The sequence below is a fragment of the Lipotes vexillifer genome, unplaced genomic scaffold (genome assembly GCF_000442215.2).
Source record: "Lipotes vexillifer unplaced genomic scaffold, Lipotes_vexillifer_v1.1 scaffold90, whole genome shotgun sequence".
Lineage (NCBI taxonomy): Eukaryota > Metazoa > Chordata > Mammalia > Artiodactyla > Lipotidae > Lipotes > Lipotes vexillifer.
Genome location: NW_006782310.1, coordinates 2,936,058 through 2,958,375, shown reverse-complemented (window position 1 = coordinate 2,958,375; position 22,318 = coordinate 2,936,058). Strand labels below are relative to the sequence as shown.

Here is a 22,318-nt window from a genome sequence, read left to right as displayed (position 1 = left end):
TTTCCCTACTGCCCCCCTTCATCTTTCATTTGTTTTTCACCTTCTCTGATTCTTATATCTGAGAAACTTTATTCAGTAGAATCAATTAGTATCTTATTATCAATCATAGTCAGCAAAACCAGAACTATTTCAATATCCTGATTTTTGAAGAGTATTATATTCTCTCTCTGATTACCAAGGAGCATGTGCCTACCTCCCTTTATTTCTTCCTCCTTTCCTTCCTTCCTTTCATCCATCTACTGGGCGATTTATTTAGAACTTGTTGAGCCACTGCTATGTGGAAAGCATTGTGCCTTGCATCCCACTATATTCTTACCTCCTATTCCCTCTTCCCACCCCTAAAAGGAAAAATAAGCAAAAGTAGTAAGAGAATTGAAATTCAGGATTCTGTAGCTATTTAACCTGGGCATGAACTGTCTTAGTAACAGTTGTAAATAATAGCTGAAGTGATATGCATGTTGAGTAAATGTAAAATGTTGTCCTGGTTTAGTTCATTAATTTATTTTACGTTGTTATGTCACTATATTTACTATTACAGATTGGTTATTATACCTTGATGCCTGTAAGAAAAAGGTATATTTTTTGGAAAAAATGTTTAAATAGAGTAAAATAAAAAATCTATGTCTTGTTTTCTTTGGTCCAAAAAATAAAGCTCAGTTCATATCTACAAAGCACTCAAGCATTTTGTCAGAAAAATTGAGAGATAGAAGATAGTATCCTTTAAACAGAAAGTGTTTCTCTGCCTTCAGAGACAATCATGCCTAGCGTGATTTCTTTTATTTTTTAAATATTTATTTATTTATTTAGGCTACGAAGGGTCTTAGTTGCGGCATGCGGGATCTTTAGTTGCAGCATGTGGGCTTCTTAGTTGTGGCATGCATGCGGGATCTAGTTCCCCGACTAGGGATCAAACCCAGGCCCCCTACGTTGGGAGCACGGAGTCTTGCCCACCGGACCACCAGGGAAATCCCAGCATGGTTTCTTTTCATGGCTGGGGTTTGCAGCGTCACCAGAAGAATTAGGTGACATGAGATCATCCCCTGGAGAGGTATGGGGTGGAAAGAAAAAGACAAGGGCCGTGGAGTCAGCTGCCCCGAGTGTGAATCAGGCCTTGGCACCTATGGGACCTTGAGGAAGTCATTTAATCGAGATCCCAGAATATGCCCCTGTGACATTATATTACCTGGGCCTGCTTTGAGGAATAGATATAACAGAGTAAGTACCCAGCACATAATTTTTAATTATTTTTCGTGGTACATAGTAGGCACTAATTAAACAGTAAATATATTTGCATCAGTTACTTCAAATAATGAGGGCAGAAGGGAGATGTCAGTGTTTTTAAGAATGATGTGTCACAGTAAGAGAGACAGTGATTTAAGGAATCCAAGAACAGAAAGTATGGAACAGCCAGGCTGTGAATTAACTTTGATCTTACTGAGTTATATAGAGAGTTATCATATAATCTGTTGCCCAAACAGGAACACATTTGAAAGTTGAATGGGGCACAATTAGTAATTATGATGACACCATGTGAGGCCAACCTGCCACATAGTCCCTCTATTATGTACCTTTTCTCTGTGTCCCTCTGTCCTCACGCTCTGGCATCCTCTGCTCAATTCAGCTTGAACATGGACCCTGGTTCCCTCTTCAGCCCAGTGTTTCCTTGTGACTTTGCTTCAGCTGTGACTGCTAACCCAGTTAGGAGTTTGGGCTTCTGAGATTTTATTATGCACATGGATAGACTGGGAGTCTTGTTAAAATGCAGATTCTGATCCAGTACGTTTGGGGTAAGACCTGACATTCAGTGTTTCTGACAGGTTCACAGATGATTTTGATGCTACTCATCACTAGCCCACACACTGAGGAGAGAGGAGTTAGCTCAAATTCTGAGATGGAAACTTTTTGACCTAAATCACCTTTCTGGTTTGACCACACTGGTTGTGGTTTTGACCTTTTATGGTTCGATGGTTCTTTGGTCAGGTGCCTGCCTTGGCAGTATTGACCTTGGAGGTAATGTGGCTACCAAGACAGTAGGCTGTTGGCAGGTTTATTTGTTCCAGAAGGGAGTATGGAGAGGATGTCCATACACTAAAATGATGTATTCAGTGTAATTACTTGTCCTGTTTAGTTTCTTTGAATGGAGAGCCACTGAGAAAGGATCATGAAAATGTGCCATCAGCAATGAACACCCCACTAAACTGGCCATTCAGAGCTCAGTAAATGTTTCTTCTCTGGCTGAAATCAAGAAACTAGGGCTTTCAAACCAGAATCCACTGCGCTTTAGCTAAAGGACAATTTTATAGATGGCCATGGTTAAGTAATTTTGGTATAGTAGCATGGGGTTTGGGGGAGGGGGGTATATTTTGAGCAGCTCTTGGCTAATTAGAAATAATCACTTTGTAAACAGCTCTTATTTGGGTATAATTCAGAGAGTTTAAGTGGATACAATCAGTACAGAGACTTAAAGATATTATTTTTTAATGGTCAACCAAGACAGATGTTTTATTTTTGACTTGAGGAGAGTTCAGTGATTTATCATGATAGAAACAGTATTAATCAAAATAAACATATATAACTTCTATAAAAAGAATATTTATTACCTGAGAATCCTTTTAATTCTTCGTCGTTTTTATTTTTCTCAGACTCACTCGGACATTACTTTTTGACTGTCCTTTTACTGTAATAAATAAAACATCAGCAAAACCCCAAATGTTTTCTCTTCTTCTATTGACTTTTAAAAAATATCATATTTCTTCTTGGTGACTTGTTATATATATTACTTTATGCAAAGGAATGTTAAAGCAAGGTCCATAAACATTTGGGAAAATGACTTACGTGTGTGAAAAATTAGTGTATGATATAATATAAAATTTTTGAACTAGGAAAAGCAAGAATTGAGAAAATAGAATCAATGTGGTTTGGAATCAATGTAATTCTTGAGGCATTTGCTGAATATACACTCCACAGAAGTCGTAATGCTAGCTTCAGGGCACACAGCAAAGAAAAAAGTTTAGCCTTTCATTGTTTGTGATTTAGTAGATTTGGGCATCAGAGCAAGAGGAAGAGGCTATGTTCTTAGAGGGTATTTCTCCAACTTCAGTACCTCCTACACGAACACTAATGTTGATCACTTGATCACTTTATTTCACCAGGTTCCTGACACCTCCCAGGGTATTTCTTCCTAATCCCATGATTCCTGGCCTCAGTGCCCTTCACCAAGTACCTCTTCTCCTGCCTACTGACTGTCTCCCTGTTGTAGAGCTTGTTCCAAGTTGCCTTTATCTTGTCTTCCTCCTTAGTTTGCTTTCTTTATATTCTACTCTCCCCATACTCAAGCCATCTCTAAAGCCTACCTTCCTTGAGAGCTAATAGAGCATAGTGGTTTCCAAGGGCTGGTTGTGACGTCTGCCATTAAGTGCCAGCTTTGTCATTCATTAACTATGCTACCTTTAGAGAATCACAGGATCTTTTCAAGACTCGACTATTTTCACTTTGGTAAAATGGGGCAAACAATGCCTATGAATTTTCCTTCACTGGGTCCCTATAAAGTATAAATTAGGTCATTTATGAAAATTACCTTTTTTTTTTTTTTTTTTTTTTTCCCTGATCTGGACATCATCTTCCAAAATAAAGCAACTGACCTCAGCAGAGAAAAAGAACAGACCCTGGCTAGTTGTTGGTTCCCTGGGAGGTTGGTCTGGAATACTGGTTCCAGCTTTTGGTTTGAGAAATGAACCTATTAGGCTCCACCCCAGACAGAGAGCAGGACCTCTGTTACCCTCCAACCATTTTTTTAAACCAGTTGACCTTGTTTCAAACATTGTTACATGGTCGTTGGTAGGGATGGGCCTGGGAGAGCCTTTCTCTAGAGGAGGACTTAGGGCAGGATGACTGCCCTGGTTTTGCCCAGGCTGCTCAATTAGAGTCAGCTCCTCAGCCACCCACAACTTGGAAGAGTTTGCTTGCTTTCAAAGTCAGTTCTTTGAGGGCTTTCATGGTTTCCTTGAACTATGATCCTCCTTTTCCCAAAATCGGTGCTAAGACTAACCTTTGGTTATTTAATTCAGGATTAACAAAATTAAAGCTTTAAACTGACTCAGGTATACTGAGTGCACTCAGTACTTGGAGTGTAAAGTAGAAATGTAAAATGTGGAAACAACTCTTCTGTCTTTACTCTTTGTTAAGTTCCTGCAGTTAATACAGCCAAAGCAAGTACTATGTCTGTTGTTGAAAATGTCTCACCATTTTATCCCTGGGTGGTGACAAATGTCTGAAGGCTTTATGGATTGATGATGAACACTCTAGGATCCTGCTGTTATTAAAGTTGAACATTTTATTATTTATAAATATCCCTGACTTATAGTTTACTCTCTACATTGCAACCACAGTGTTTGCTATTTTTGCAGAGTTTATTTTAGAGTTGGGTGGGTAGGTCTTTCTCCCCTTCTCCCCATTTCTTTTGTATTTACTCACAGTACTATTCAACCTTGCACCTGGTGGCATATGCGCATGTTGTACGCTTACTGAATACTCATTCAGAGCAATGAAGCCATTCATGGACATCCAGGTTTCATACTGTTTCCGATGAGTGTGACCATTGGCCCTCATCTATCCTTTGCCCAGACTCTGGTGATCTGGGGTGATGGGTGTGAGGGTGGGAATATAAGTGGTACCAGAGCTTTACCCTGTTGAGGTGGCTGCAGGGCCCCTGGCTTCATGGTGCTTTGCATAGATCTTAACTGTGGTCTGAGTGCAACTCCTTTATTTTTCTAAATTGAGATATAATTGACATACAACCTTATATTAGTTTTAGGTGTACAGCATAATAACTTGATAGATGTATAGGTTGTGAAATGCTAACCACAGTAAGTCTAGTTAATATCCGTTACCGCACATAGTTACAAATTTCAGTTTTCTTATGATGATGAGATGAAAATCACTTTTTAAATAGAAAAGTAACAAACATGTTACTGTTCTCCTTCAACAAGAGGACTTTAATTTTTTGTGTCCTTTAAATACTGATGTTAATATCGGTTTTCTTTGATCTCATATAATTGTAAGTTCTTTGATTTTTTTCTACTTACTCAGAATTTTAGCAAGTTTTCTAAAATAATATCATTTGATATCATTCAGCTCTGAATGTCAAGTAGAATTGTCTTTGGTTATAAATATCATGTCATTGGTCAGCCAGTACTCTGCTAATCGTGGTGGTATTGAAAGGTCATCTGCATTTATAAAAACATCATGGCTGTTCAGTTTATGCTAATTACAAGAAGCGTAGGCAGAATGCCTTTGTTAAGTGAGGGGAAGGTGATAGCAGGCTATTCACTGTGATTCCTGATTTTATGAAGTATTGCAAAATGGGTAACCTTAGATGACACCTTTCAATTTGGTAGTGTCTCTAAGAGCCTCCTAAATCGAAAGTTAAGTCTTTTCTTTTCCCACGTAGCACTACTTTTTCAGGCACTTCTCCTCACAATACCTAGACTTGTGTTTCCTGCTGTGGTAGTGTCTCTAAGAGCCTCCTAAATCGAAAGTTAAGTCTTTTCTTTTCCCACGTAGCACTACTTTTTCAGGCACTTCTCCTCACAATACCTAGACTTGTGTTTCCCTGCTGAGGTGTAGCAGTACAATTTAGATGGAAATTTGGTCTGAAATTAGGAAATCAGTTTCTAATCCTATGTTTGTCACCATCGAGGTGACTTGAGCAAATAAGTTCTTTATCCTCACCAAGATCTTTAAAATAGGAAAACTGATAATCTTATTTTATGCCCAGATCTGTTTTGAATATTGTAAAGGAAATGACTACCAAAAGGATTTGTGTAATTAAGATGTTTAATGATTCAAAACAATTGGCATTACTCAGATGAATCTTTTTGTTTAAATCAGAATAAATTAGTATTTATTAGAAAGATACCAACACTTTGACAAGCATCTAAAAAATAATGCTTTATAATTGCCACCAAAACTCTTAGTGACCTTGAGTCCTTCAAGATGGCCAATAAGTTCATTATTACCACTGTTATGGACAATGATGGATGTTAACCCCAGAGGTAGAAATAGTAAAGAAAGCTCGGGGAAAACTTCTTGGATATCAGATAATGAATTGGCATTATGAAGGAAAAAAGTCACAAAATATTGACTATAAGAACATCACAGGTGCTAGAAAACAGAAGTCTTGAGGCCAAAGTAAAGCGAATTATATCAGTTGTGATCCAGTCTGGAGAATGTTGTACATTCCATGTCATTCATTAGAAAAATTTAATACAAGGCACTCTTTGCAATGTGTGATGCAATGCAGGAATTAATAACAGAAGGAAGCCTCTGCTAGAGCTACAGGTGGAAAAGCTGGGGAGGAGTTGGCATTACTAGTGGCCAAGAGCCAGAGCTACTTGCTGGGAAATAGACACACAGAAGATGCTCCCTGACAGGAAGACACTTCCTGGCAGGAGCTGAGACATGGAGAAGATGCCCCCTGAGTTGGAGACAGACAGGTCTCCTGAATCAGAGAGGGTATATGTGTGGGATGGGGAGTGGGGAAACCCAGGCATTTTCTCTTTCTCCCCTCCTGTCTCTGCCAGTATCTCCCATTGTTTAAACCAAGTCAGAAGACAATAGTCAAGGAAACCTGGGAAATGCTTTGCAAAGAAAGGGAGAAGAATGGATCTGAGAGCAAAACAGCAAATGACCAGTGCGTGGGAGGAAGGAGGGTGTGGAGAACCTTTCAGAATTCTTAGTGTAGGATTTGCTTATTAAGTCCAAGAAGTGCTTGGTGGCTCAAGTTTCTTGAAGTTTCAGGATGTTGGCATGAGAGTTTCAGCTTCCTTGTTGAGTGGTCCTGGCTCACCCACTGCAGGGGGGAGAGGGACTTTTTTGAGAGTAGGAGGGTTAGGAGAAAACATCACAGATCATGTACTCTAATCATTCACCTCTAAGTTACTCTGAAAACCTGGGAATGAATTAGGTCTAGATGACTGCAGGATTTCTTTTCTTCATCTGCTTGCTAATGGCTGAAAATACCATGAGAAAAGCCTTTCATTTCCACAATTAGAGATAAAAGGTTTAAATTACAAGTGCCTAGCTGAAGTAGCATTTTCCTGTGGGGGAATTTCAGTCAAGGGATAATCAATCAGTCAATCTGTCAATCTGTTTCTTAGTAAAGTGACTTACAGAGAGCCAGTGTGCACACAGATAGCTTGTGGATTTGCCGTGAAGATGGGAAAAAGAACATGAGGGACACTGAGAACAAATTTGGAAGATTTTGACAATTTTTCCTAGAATGATACTCTTTACCTACTACGCAAGCAAAAACTGACAATGATTTCAGCACATGTGAACCCATAGTTGGTACACAGTTCTGCTCTATGGGTAAAGATTCTTGATTTTGTAGACATACACTTGACCTTGGTAAAGACCTTCTTGCCTAGGAGTTTGTTAATCAAGGTAATCAAAGTGATCCTTTTTCCCAAAAATAACTTCTTTAGTTCTTCAGTACGTATTGAAATAAGCTCTTTGGGCAAAATCATATCCTATTAGGAGTCTTTTAAAAAGTGGGCCCAGAACTGGCTCTTATTTATTAGTTTTCATCAAGGGAGAGAATATTTGGCTGGCCTCTTTTTCGACAATTTCCTAGAGATTTGTTAAATGACATTAAAATATACTTAGATTCTGTCTTACTGAGCTCAGATTTGAGAGCTGTCAGTCATATTCCTTTCTCTTAGTATCAACACTTACCTCCCACAACTGCATATTCAACCAGTTAGTTGTCGGAGATGATCTACATTAATTTCTCACATGTGGCCCCAAAACTCTGTAAGAGAATTGCTTCTAGATTCTAGGATTTCTTCCTGCCCCTGACCAAGGTAAATGAAACCAAGACTTCATATTTTTATTGGGTTAGAAGTTTTTAGTGCCCAAGGGAATCTGTATTGTTAACAATCTACCTAGGAAATTCTGAAGCAATTAAAGTTTGAGAAACACTGATACACACCAATCATTGAAATATACTTGAATAATTTTGAGTGGTATTACCTATATTAATACACCATAGACATTCCTTGGTGTTTTTCACTGTATTCATTTTATATTGCTGTGTAATAAATTACCACAAGCTTAACAGCTCTGTAGGTCAAGAGTTGAAACAAGTTTAACTAGGTTCTAAACTCCAGGTATCACAAAGGCTAAAATCAAGGTGTCAGCCTGTCTAACCTCTTATCAGGAGACTCTGGTAAAGAATCCATTTCAGAGCTTATTCAAGTTGTAGGCAGAGGTTACTTCCTTGTGGTTGTAGGACTGAGGTCCCTGTTTCCTTGTCAGCTGTCAGCCCTGCCCCTTAACACTGCTTGCATTCTCTTATGTGACCTCCTCCATCTTCAAGCCATCAGTGACACAGTGAGAAACCTATTATGCTTTGGATCTCTCTAACTTCCTTTTCTGCCACTAACTGGAGAGAGCTCTGTGCTTTTAACTGTTCATGTAATTGATCAAGCCCAGTCAGGTAATATCCCTATTAAACATCCTCTGTACCATAAGACTTACCATAATCACAGGAGTAATATCTCATCATATTTATAGGTTCTGAGAATAAGGGTGTGGAATCTTGTGCGGAGGGGCACTTTTAGATTCTTCCTACCAGTGTCTAATGCAGTAACACAATATTTATTTATTTATTTATTTATTTTTATTTTTTTTTTCTTGCGTTATGCGGGCCTCTCACTGTTGTGGCCTCTCCCATTTGCGGAGCACAGGCTCCGGACGTGCAGGCTCAGCGGCCATGGCCCACGGGCCCAGCCGCTCCGCGGCATGTGGGATCCCCCCGAAACGGGGCACGAACCCGCGTCTCCTGCATCGGCAGGCGGACTCTCAAGCACTGCGCCACCAGGGAAGCCCACAATATTTATTAATAAATAAATAGTTCACAAACATATAAAGAGAAGTAAAAAGACTCAGTTTATTTAAACAGACACTAAATAGATATGTGATTGTGATCTCCTGTGATTGTCCAATTCAACAAATAGTTAGTGTATAATTACCATGTGCTAATCACAGATTGATAAAGGAATAAGAACTAGAACTTGCCCTCCAATAGCTTACATTTCACAATTAAGCACCTCTAGAGAGAAACTTATTTGATGTTTTGATAATTTTGTCAGAGTGACTTCTCATATACTTCACAAAAAACTGATCTGTATAACTTCTAATCTTTAATCTTCTGACAGGTAATAAAAACACGTTAAAATGTTCAAATATTGGATTAAATTATATCTCTCAGTATAACCCCTGAAAGTGTTCTCTTTTCAAATTTAGCATCCTCTAGTTCTATGACTATATTTTATTACATGACTTCAAGTCCTTTTAACATGTACTTTCTATTTTTAACTGAACCCAGTCAAGTCACTTAACATTTCTGTTCCTCAGATTTTTCAGAAGTAAAACAAATATTATGCATTAGTTAAGCTTTCTTTTTTCAAGTTAAAAATTGTCTTTGGCTAAATTAAGCAAAAACAGTACAAAAAATGGGAATCTATGGAAGGGGCACTGGAATTTCTCACAAAATTTCATAAAGGAGTTGGTTGCCTAATAATCTAGAAAGACAAGAACTAAAGGCAGCTCTAATTTTTTTTAAATGATGGGAACTCCATCGACCATAATGGTTATACTTTCTTTCTAAAGATTAACATAAAAAGAACTAGTTCCAATGACTCCCTTTTTCTGTCTCAAAGCTCCAAATTTTTCCAGGGTGGCAAGTGATCATGCTTCCTGGAGCCTACACTTGTGTATTAGGAGGGGATTGTATGAACTAGGTTTCTGTCCCTATGGGTGCCTAATACATATCATCATTTTTCTGCTAACACACAGACACACAAACGCACATACACACACACACACACACATCACACCATCACACATCATGCAACTTTCTTATACATCCAAAGATAATTCTAGTGAAAACTTACCACCTATTTCACTTAAACCACAAACAGCCTCATTTTCCCCAAATATAACTAAATCTAAGTCCTGTCCAGCTATCGCACAGAGAAACAGAGGTGATGTTAAGAAGCCCCACTTTCTGAGGCCAGATCACCAAATAATATTCTTACCTCTTTTAGTTCCGTAATAATTGAAATTATACAGTTAATGGACTAATTAGTATATTTAAGTCCTGCTACTACCCCCTGTATACAACAGTGGAAATAAAACTTAAGAAAATGAGGCATCTGTTTTTAATCCTCAGACACTTGACAGCTGACAGCAAACAAAGAAATCTAGGTAAATATTGCATTAGTTGCAATATTTCTGTGCCTTATTCCAAAGCCATAGCTAGTAGTTATGATGAACCAGCTCCACTACTCCTTCCATATTTTCTTTTCTTTCACTAGCAATTAAACGACTCAGGGTATTTGCCAGGTGGGGCGTCATGTCAGGAAATGAGATTTGTCTCTGCCTGCAAAGATTGCTTTGACAAAATTTTTCTTTCTGCAGAGCAGAATGAGAAGTGCTTCAGGTGTTCTTGTGGACCCTCATTCCAACCCATTTTGGTTTTCAGGCATCTTATTCCTCAGGTACTCAGGATCAATGATGGCAGGCAGTACATAACTCTTCTGTTTCTCTCTTCCCATAGTGGCCTGCGTGGTGTGAAATGGTCAGTTGTCTAGCTCATTTCTTGGAAGTATCCTTCCCACAGGCCAACAGAACCTACAGCTGTAGAGAAGAATTGTGAGAAGTGTCACTTCCATCTCTGGAAAGCCTTGTTTTCCAGACTGATATTGTGGCTAAGAGAGGTAACCCCAAGTATCAGTAGCTGGTTTAGAACATGACCACATCCTGAAAGGCAACCCCTCAGGCTCAGGTAATATCTCTCAGGGCATCACAGCTATTTTTTTAAATGTTTTTCTTTTTTATTGTCTTCTTTCTTTTCTTTTTAAAAATTTACTTACTTACTTATTTTGTCCATGATGCACAGCATGTAGGGTCTTAGTTCCCTGACCAGGGATTGAACCCATGTCCCCTGTGGTGGAAGTATGGATTCTTAACCACTGTACCACCAGGGAAGTCCCCTACCACAGCTATTTTTTAAAGTTTTCAATAGTTCATTCCATTATTTTTTAAGGTCTGTAATTTGTTAGGGATGGAGTAGGTAAAAAGAGCAATGACTCCAAGGGAAATCTTCTAGTTGCTTCATTTCTTTTACTGCGATGTGATTTCATTGATTAAATTTAATGTGTGGGGGGATAAAAGGTAGCATATAAAACATTCTGAGGTTCATATATAGTTGTGTTAGAGAAAGAATGGGCAAGAAATACAGGACCAAGTCAAAAGTAAGTGTCCATCTACTGAGGACAAGTGACTATCCCCTCTAATTAAAGGCATCAAATACAAGTGCTCTGCCACAGAGAAGTTAGCAAGCTTCTCAGATTTTTGTACTTTATCAAGATCTTAAGATTGGGTACTTTGTTGGCAAACTGGGTACTCAGATCAACATGGTGATGGAAGCCCCCAGTGCCTGCCCATGTGTATCCTCTACCCTCACTTTAATTGCCACGCAATTCATGATCCCACTGAGCAAACCTAGGTTTTGCGGGTAGGATGATTGATGTCCACAGGAAAAGTCACTCTGTACACTTGATTATGAAGTTCAGCTCCTATGCTAGTGAGGTTTTGTTGGAAAGTAACATGGGTATGAACATTTTAAGCCCTTAGCCTATTGTGAAAGATCTATCAAATATCATCCTTCCTCCAACTTCTCTTTAAAAATACTCCAAACTGTTCTTTTTCACATCTCTATACCATTTGGCTGCTGCCAAAGAAATGGTGTAAAAAATAACTGTAGATTATCTTTGTTCTAAGGAGAATATACAACTAGACTTACTGCTCAAAGTCTTGCCCATTTAGTGGATTTTCTTCTATATTTGGGCCTCTCCTTTGCAGTGTTTCACAGAGTTATGGAAACCAGGCTGACATTTTTCGTTCTCAGATTTTATAAAGAACTTCTTTTAAGACACTTAGGCAGAGATGAAAGAAACAACTATTGTGTGACAGTTTTCAGCAACCTGCTCACACGCCGCTGGGGCTGAACAGACTCATTTCTATATATTGCACTTCCACTTGATGAGGAAGGACTACTGAGCATGCCTAAATACAATGTTTAGTGGACCAAGTGTGCTCAGTTCATGATGTCCAACTGGAAAAGAGTTAGGAGCTCTTATCAAAAGGCAAAGTCACTCAAGGAAAAACACATTGCCTTACACTAAAACCTTGGTTGTCCTGACAAAAATTCTCCTGTTAGGGATTACCCCCAGCTCCATACACAAGCCTGGTCTGCTACAGATACCTGCTTCATTTTGTCTTCATGAAGGTCAAGTGGAAAATCCCCTTTCACTGTATTGGTAAAGAAGTCAAGTTTTAACAACATATCCTTCACTTTGGAGTGGGTGTATAGTATATAGTTATGCTCTAGAACACTAGATTCCCCCTCATCGAGAATGCAGGCCCTTATATTTTAGAGTTATCATCCATCCCTTATCATCATGTCTTACCAAGGCAGACATGATTATACCATTTTTGCTCCCCAGAAATTTTAGTATGGTTTCATCATATGTAGAACTGTGGTGGTTTCTAGTAGGCTTTGGTTTGGCAGTTAAAGTCCCCTGTGAACTAGATTGTGGTACAGAACCGGAGAATTAATACGATCCTGGGACATGGCAGTGAGTGAAAGCAAATGGCTTGTTGTGACCTGGTGGACAAGAACTCAGAGGATGCATTAGGCAGAATAATGGCTGATGTGTTCAAGTTAGTGAAGGAATCGGATCCAAAAGGGTTAACAGACAAAATAGAAGTATGGCTACTTATGTCTTATCACTGTGAGCCAGGGGCACTTCCCAGAGAGGGGAGCTTCTGTGAGGTAGAAAGACCCAACAGTGCTTGCTGTAAGGATAAATTTGAAGATAGCCAAAGTCCTATCCAGCTCCATGACACTTGCTTCAAATAGTAAGCTTGTTATAGTTGGTCTTCTTTTTCTTTTTCTTTTTTTTTTCATTGCTTTTCAGCTTTTCAGGATAAAGTATTTCCTGACTCATTACTGACAAGGCAAAAAAACCCTCCTGAGTTGTTGTTTGTCTAAATGCCAAATTAGGGGAAACTCCTTTTGGATTGCGTTAATTTTAGCTTTAATTAGAATATTTCTTTTCAGAATCACTTAGCCCAAATCTGTCACCTTTTTTTCATTTAACTTAGTTTTCAGTTTAAGATAATTCATGGTAAATCCCTGAGTCACTCCTTTTATAAATTTTCAAATCACTTTCTAATAGAATGGCTTTATTATAATACTACATGACATTGTTTCTTGTTTCTATTGCCCGTTTAATGTGTTTTCTTGCGCATTTCTCTCCAGTGGTTAGCTGTCAGTTTTCATGGAAAACATTGAACTTCTATATTATAATTATCTTAGATTTACTTTAAATTTAATGAGATTTTGTCATCATATATACTGCTTGTTGTATGAGACAGAACATAAAAGACCCACGGTATCAATTGTTTGGGTTTAAAGTTATAGCAGTAAATAACTTCTTGAGTGAGTTGATAATACTACATGAATGTCTTATTCAGCTGCATTAGTGCATTATGCTACCTATGACATCATTTGTCTTATTAACAAATTAATTTATATAAATGACATCAACTTTGTATAAAGCACTCTATATATACACACATGTATATATGTATACATATACATCCATACCTATATAATTTTCACTTACCTCTAACTGAAAGTTAACATTTTATTGTATTATAAATGTAGTCAGTAGAACACAGTATTCACAGTAACTGTGACTTCATCAGCAAAATAAATCAGAGATATTTTCAAATTACATTGTAATTATTAAAAATGTTAATGCCTATCATCTTCTATAAAAGGTCTAGTTCTTTGAAACCCTAAACAAGCTAATGGTAAGCATGAAAATAGTAGTTTATAACTTATTTAGACAATTAAGAAACCATAAGTTATTACATTAATGGCCATTTGAAAAAATAGGTCCTCTTAGAACTGGGAGAATGCTTTGTTATCAGTCAGTTGACAGTGGCTCTGAGGTGGGAACAGAGATAGACTTTTAATAGACTAGCCTCACATGGTCAGTAGGCTTCTCCAAGTACCTACCCTGGGAGAATGAACCGTTAATGATTTTATGTGATCCAGAAAAAGGAATAGAGAGTAAAAGATCCACAACTTTACTGAAATATACAGTTTCCTGTCTTAGTATATAGAATTGTAGAATATACTCAATTCCCTGTCCTCTTCCAGCTCTTTCCTGCCTGTGGTTCTTTTTCTTTTATACTCTCTGAAGTAGAATAACCTCCACCATCACCATCATATATCTCACCTCTTTCAAATTGCACCTCTTGTAACCTGCCTTCTCTGATATCTTCCTCATCCCCAGCAATGTATAGGCAACTTTTCTTTCTCCTAAGAACCTAGTTTATTCATTGTGCCTTATATGAAACTCATGTAGGATAGATACTGTTTTCTGCCTTGCATTGTAATTCTTTTGTTATAGTCTAAGAACAATTCCCATGTGGAGCCTCTATGAACTCACAATCTCAAAAGAGTGTCTAGCACACAATAAGTATTTGGTTAAAATTTGTAAAGAAAGTAATATAAAGAATATACATTATTTCCTCATTGGTAGATCAGAATTAGTCTTATTTAATTATTGTGCTGAGCTTAAGTTATATGCTTTGGAACACGTAGCCTATCTCAGTGCCATCACTATCCTGCTCCTTTGATTAGAGCCCGTTCTTCCAATGGCAAGGGCCGAATTAAGAGCTCCCAAACAAGAATAACACTCTTCCGTATAATTAATTTACTGGAAAACTGAATCTCCTTGTTACTTTCTTACTCTCAATATTGGTTTAATCCTTTTAAAATCAATGTCCTATAACCTTTCAGCAGTAGTCATGCATGCATATGTAACACACATATGACTTTATCTGCATCAGTAAACTTCTCCTTAGTCTGAATGTTTTGACTTCAAAATGTAGTCAAAGGACTGGAGATGGGAGACTTTGTTGCATTTGGGGGCAAACAATAAATAGTTTTTTGGACCTTATAAGCATCTGACCTGCATTTTAGGATTAAATTTCCAAGTATTAATCTTAAAACGAAGATGATATATATATTTTTCCTATTCATTTTTCCCAAGGCACTTGGCCTAAAGGCCATAATGAAGAGCTACTGAAAGTGAGTACAAAAGTAGGTCAGGTGCTTTGGGAGATTTCAAATATATATCACATATATTTATACACAGAAATAGAGATATACATATACATGTATACATATAGAGAGAAAATAGATATATGTATGTGTATATATATATATAGAGAGAGAGAAAGATAGATCTACATATTATGTATATTAATAGATATACTTAGATATACATACACCACCCACTGTTATAGGTTAATTCTTTTTATATAGGGAGAGCTAACCATTGACTCTGGTGCTGATGTAACTACTTCACACAAAATGCTGGCGGGGATGTTAGAAATAATTTAAACAAATGGTATTTCTAGGGTCTGTACTAATTGGTGGAGGGAATGGGGAGTAGGGGAGGAGAAAGAGGTAAACAAATAGGCTGCCACTCATGGTTAGTGTGATAGACAAGAGCCAGGCTCCCTTGGATAGCCCCCTTGGCAACACTAAATTCATCCCATCAAAACTAGCCTCAGCACAAACACAACCCAAATATTCAACTGCCCTCCTGATGTCACTAGATTCCACACTACCTGTCATCATATTTCACATTCTCCTCTGTTGCTAGGTACACTGGGCACCTTAATTTCCAGAGCTCCAGGTGCTGTTTTTCCTTGGGACTCAAATACAGAGTTTTTGGTTCCAATTCTGTGGTACCCAGGCTGAAATTTGAGACAGACACCATCGATCAGGGCCTGTGAACCTAAAGGTCATATCTACAGATCTAAACACTACATGTGTAGCAGCCCGGTACCCATATGGCAGCAGTCACTCAGGATGGAGCAAACTCTGTTGGGTAAGGAAGCAGATTTCCCATGTAAAGCAGTAAACTGATGTGAATTGTTATGATAAACAGGAGCCTTAGATTTGTGGTTTATAATTCTGAAAAAGTATCTTTAAGGAAGAGAGAATAAAAGCCATTAACGTGGTTTTACAAAGCTAGACAATAAAAAATCATTACAGTATCCTCAATGTCTGCTCACCTCTTTATATTAAATTTTTCTAATACAGACATCAAAAGCTTTGTTTTAAATTTTGATTTATGAAACAGTGGCACGTGAGATTATCAGTTCTTTTACCATTTACAAGATAAAATATGTGGATATGTATTTGTTACAAATGAGTGAATAATTAATTTGTTCTTCATGAAACATACTGATTTACTCAGGAATGAAATATGTAAAGCTGTTGAATATAGTTACCTTGGTAACATCTGGAGTGAACCACTCTGTCTAAAAATGTTTTCTCCTTTATTGTTTATTCTTTATACAAAAATTATAAATACATGACTTTTGTTAAAGATTCTCCTGATAAATGATGTTTCTCTTACCTGAAAAATGAATAAACGGCATACTGTTTATTAATATGTATGATGATATCAGATTAAAGAAACAGATATAGCTTGTTTAATTTTTAACTATAATTGACATTGGATTTGTTTCATTCTAATGTAGAGTTAGTTTTTAAATGTATCTTCAGCATTATATTTTTTTAACATATTGATAAACTTTTCTTACATGAAACTTTTATTATTTTTTAAAGGATTCTAGTACACAAATGTTAAATCACAGTTTTCTTCATGAATTAAATAATTGGACTTGAATGTGTCCATTATACTCTTCTTTGGATTTTCTTGGAAAGAAATAATCAGAAATGACCTTTCATACTTTAGCATAACCATATGACTTAGCATAATAGGATGTCCATAAAATTCCAAATTACTCATACGTCATTCCCCTAATTTTGTTTTTCAAACCTTGATATTTCCTTGTTAAAAGAATGTTATCAGTTTCTCAAATTAATAGCCATGGAAACTGCTACGTCATATATCTTATGGCCAGTTTCCTAAATTCTCTTGTCTTCTCTCCAAATGAGGTCTTTTCTTGAACAGGTACGTAAACAGAGTAGTTTAAAAGTAGAATCTTGCGCTGTGAACACGTTTTAACTTTCTCACAAAATAGGTTCAGAAAATTGTTTAAAAGTACTATTTTGCTGATAATTACACTGAATGCCCTTTGTTTTCATTTTGTACTAGAGCAAGGAACCTGGGCTTTGTTCTGGACCTTTGTCTATCTATTACCAATCTTAACTGTTCTTTTCTTTTTTTTTCATTTTTATTGGAGTATAGTTGATTTACAAGGTTGTGTTTCAGGTGTACAGCAACGTGTTTCAGTTATACATATACATATATTCATTTTTTTCGGATTCTTTTCCCATTTAGGTTATTACAGAATATTAAGTAGAGTTCCCTGTGCTATACCGTAGGTCCTTGTTGGTTACCTATTTTATATATAGTAGAGTGTGTATGTTAATCCCAATCTCCTGACTTATCCCTCCTCCCTACGTTTCCCCTTTGGTAACCATAAGTTTGTTTTTGATTTCTTTTCTATTCTTAAGATTTTTTTTAGTCATCCACTCTTATTCTGCACTGCTGCTGTTTTACTTTGAGCTTTCAGCAATGCTGACTTAGATGGCTTCTACATCTCCTAACTGGTCTCCCCAACTTCCATTTTGTCACCTTCATACTATTCTCATCCGAGACAGAGTAATCTCTTTAAAGCATATTTTTTTCACAGCACTTCCCACAGTAAATTAAAATTACTTCTGTTGACACTCAAGGTAAAATCCAAGCTCTCTGATACACAAAACACTTATCTTCCTCCCTTTTTAGGTCTTCCTTTCTTCTGTCTCTCTTTTGTACTCAGCTCTCTACTCTTATTCCTCATGTGCCCTGCATATTCTTGCCTCTGTGACTTTGCACCTGCCGATGTCTAGGTGGGGAATGCTCTTCCCCAACTCTTCACCTGGTTAAAGCTTTGGAATTCAGTCACCTTTAGAAACCTTCTCTGATGCCTTTATCCCTTGTTCTGGATTCCTTGTTCCTTTTTTACTCTGTAGTTTAGCTGCATGTTTATTTTTCTGTCTCTTTAAATTATCTGTGAACTCATTGACTCATTGAAGCTGCAGGGGTCTCTATTGGTCAAATATTTAACCCCCTTTTGGCCAAAAATGGGCACTCAGTAAATGTTTGCTGAATAAATGAATGAAGAAGTGAGCTGTACTACTCCTTCAGAATGTAAACATTATTTCTGTGAATTTAATTGATTAGAAGGCATCAGCTATTTCATTGCACCTTACAAAAGGAAAGCATATTTGAGAATAGCAGAAATCAAACAAAAAAGTCACAAAAAATCACTGAATATTATTACTTTTGCTCACTGATATTTACATGGTTTCATCAATAGCCCTGCCCTAAAGGAAACAGTTTAATACTTTTGTCCATCATAATCCTTTAAAATTAATAGTAAATTCTATCATAACTGTAAAGAGGAAATTAAGAGAAACAGAATTTTATTTTTTACATAAATTTTATTTCTCACTCTGAGTACATTGTTATTGATATATTTTCTTCTAAACAAGCTTATTATGTATTTTAAAGCCAGAAAAGTTTCCCTAATTCTGCTTCTTCTCCTTTTTCCTTTTTTTCTACAGTTTTTCCATTTTTGTTATAGAAAAATTATATATACATTTAATTATATATTATAAATGATACATAATACATTATAAATTTACATAGAGTAGATAATAGAGAATATTACAAAATCCAGTGCCACACTGTTAAGAGGACATCAGTATTAACGTTTTGGACTACAACTTTTCAGTCTTTTTGTTCTTGTGTTTATGTGTTTTCTTTTTACAAAATCAGGATCATATTGACCACACCTTTCTGTAGCTAGTTTTTTCCAGTCAGTGCCTCATGACTCACATTTTCTTGTGTATTTAAAATGGAATATTGATTAATTGCATAATCTAAATGTTCCAACGTATGTTAAGCCAAATTTTTATTTTTGATAATTTATATCATTTCTAAATCTTGTATTATAAGCAACACTGATTTAACTGTCTTTTTACCTGCACAGAGGTGCATGCAATGATTAAACTCCTTAGGCTTAATAGTCTTCGTAATGACTGGAGCAAAGTTTCTGAGCACTTTTAATGTTTCAGATGCATATTAAACACCCATAGCTTGTACCAATATATACCCCACTAGCAAGGTGGAAGATGCTTTCATCAGAGAATTTTCACCAAATCTGGTTGTTCTCCCTGGAAAAACAAAAACTACTTGCAAAATAATTGGCAAATATCTTGTTCTTGCTCTTTTTTTTTCTTAATTTACTTTTCTCTGAGATTGCATTTGAGATTGAACTGTTTTCTTTGTTTCATCTTATTATTTTATCTTTTAATTATTTTACTTCACTTCTTGTGCCTAAATTTGCCTACTAGATTAAAAATAATAATGGCTGCTTCACAAGTTTATTGCTAAGGATAAACTACACATTATATGTAAAATTAGGTAGCACAATGCCAAGCACACAATTGGAGCTCAATAAATGCTAGTTGAGTCTATTCTCTAGAGAATGGACTTGAGGATATGGGGAGGGGGAAGGGTAAGCTGGGACAAAGTGAGAGAGTGGCATGGACATATATATACTACCAAACATAAAATAAATAGCTAGTGGGAAGCGCCACACAGCACAGGGAGATCAGCTTGGTGCTTTGTGACCACCTGGAGGGGTGGGATAGGGAGGGTGGGAGGGAGGGAGACGCAAGAGGGAAGAGATATGGGGACATATGTGTATGTATAACTGATTCACTTTGTTATAAAGCAGAAACTAACACTATTGTAAAGCAATTATACTCCAATAAAGATGTTTAAAACAAAAAACAAAAAAAAACCCCACAGTATCATTTACATTAGCATGCCAAAATGAAATACTTAGGTATAAATTTAACAAAATATGTATGAGATATATATGAGGAACACTACAAAACTCTGATGAACAAAATCAAAGAAGAACTAAGTAAATAGAGACATCTTCCATGTTCACGACTAGGAAGATTCAATATTGTCAAGTTGTAAGTTCTCAATCCCAATCAAAATCACAGCAAATTTTTATGGGTATTGTTTATGAATATTGTTATACCTCTTGATACATTTATCCTGTTATCATTATAAATTTTCCTTTTATCTCTTGTACCAAAAAAAAAAAAAAATGCTAGTTGAAGTAGAAACTGATTAGCATATCAATAAAATCAAAATATAAATTTTTCTTTCCAACAGATGATTCTGCTGCCGAGAGCTTTAATGGCAATGAGACTCTGGGGCATAGTTCAATTGCTTCAGGGGGAACACACTGCAGGGAGATGGGTGACTCTAACGGTGATGGCAAAACTGGGCTGGAGCTGGACGAGCAGCCACTGAACCTGAGTGACAGTCCCCTCTCAGCACAGCTGACTTCAGAATACAGAATAGATGACCACAGCAGTAATGGAAAAAACAAATATAAGAATCTGCTGATTTCTGACCTCAAGATGGAACAAGAAGCGAGAGAAAATGGAAGCAAGGTAAGGTCATGTTACGATTTTCAAAGAACTTTTAAGTCGGTCATGAAGGTCACAAAGAAATACTTATTTATACAAGAGATAAAGATTATCGTCACTAAAAATATTTTAAACAAATCCCAACAGTGGGTTACCAAGAAATTTATAATCATAGATACTGTGTGTTCATGTTATATAAACAGAATAAATTTCAGGAATAACAGTGAACGAAATGCATCCTTTCTTAGGGAAAGTGGTGGGTTTTTATATATGGAATCACTTGCTTTAATGTGTCTCACTTATATAATCTTATGCATCTGTCTTTGGGAGTTTGTTGAACTCAGATGTGAAAGTTTAGCTCTCAGAACACAATTCTGAACTATAAAAAATCACTAGTTTCTCCTTGATTGGATAGGCGTATGTGGCAATAAAATTTCAATTAAATTCTTAAGTTTGCTTTAGAGACCTGTGGACTTCAGTCAGTAACTTCATGTACATAGGAGAAATGTGTCAGTTTTCTGGATGAAACATATAGATTAAATAACTCGTTGAACAAACAACATAAACTGTGTTATACAAAAGACAGAAATGTGTTTCAGATATATTATCTAAATTTCTAGATTCTTTATATCAGAATAAATTACAATCTTACCTATTCCCAATGGATTTATTCTTTAAAAAAATAAGCTATATTTCTATCATTTTGAAATAAGTCATGCTGAAGACTTTGCTCTATTATTTTTGAAGGTATGCTTTTGAATGCATGAGGATTTTTATAGCGTATACATTTTGACTCCCTCCACTGCTCGCACTTCTAAGTTAGAGCTGTAGAATTGGTCTTTTGAAATAGATCCTGAAAGCAAAATGTCTTAATCTGGATTAATTTCTGAATTTACTAAAGCACTATGCTTTCTAAATTGGCTCTATTTCAATCCGAATGCTTGCCTGACGGTGTGTTGTTTTATCCTCTTTTAAGTAAGTTACTGGACATTATCAGACTCTTAAGCACTTCTGCCTGAGGAAGGCTGTTACAACTTTTGCAGTGGTAAATGCACAGTACTCTCTTGGGTGGTTTAAAGCCAGATCATACAAACACAGGTGATTTTATATTCACTAACATGATCTGAATCACCGTGTTACATTTTACAGAACAAAATAACCCTTAAGTTTCCCTGCCCTCCACATAACCCTGTCTTTATAAAACTTAATCACAAAATGTCCTTTTAATGCTATATATCTGCAGAAGTTTTTTTCTAAAATCATCCAGTGGTTTGCTCTTCTCTTCTTTCCCCCGCTGTTCAATATTACCATAGGAACTATGCTCATTAAAACACATTCTTCCATACATTAGACGGAATGAAGTTACTTTCCTACCTCTTTCAAAATGAGGCTATAAAAAGCACAGATTGATTGAGCTGTGAAGAGTAAGATGGGAAGGACCCGGGGGAGAAGGAGGCACCTCTGAGGAAGGTTTAATGGTTTGGTTAAAGAACAGCTTCCAGGGCTTCCCTGGTGGCGCAGTGGTTGAGAGTCCGCCTGCCGATGCAGGGGGCTCGGGTTCGTGCCCCGGTCTGGGAAGATCCCACATGCCGCGGGGCGGCTGGGCCCGTGAGCCATGGCCGCTGGGCCTGCGCGTCCGGAGGCTGTGCTCCGCAACGGGAGAGGCCACAACAGTGAGAGGCCCGCGTA

At 37.0% G+C, this 22,318-nt stretch overlaps 1 protein-coding gene across 4 annotated transcripts in view; it reads left to right on the top strand.

The window, feature by feature from the left end:
• The window catches only part of NOL4 (nucleolar protein 4), a 395,622-nt gene that overhangs the window by 195,971 nt on the left and 177,333 nt on the right, over positions 1-22,318 (top strand). For all 4 annotated transcript variants that reach the window (XM_007455174.1, XM_007455173.1, XM_007455172.1 and 1 more), the window contains one exon: positions 20,370-20,653. In XM_007455174.1, the coding sequence (XP_007455236.1) occupies positions 20,370-20,653 (284 nt within the window). The remainder of the gene's footprint in view (positions 1-20,369; positions 20,654-22,318) is intronic.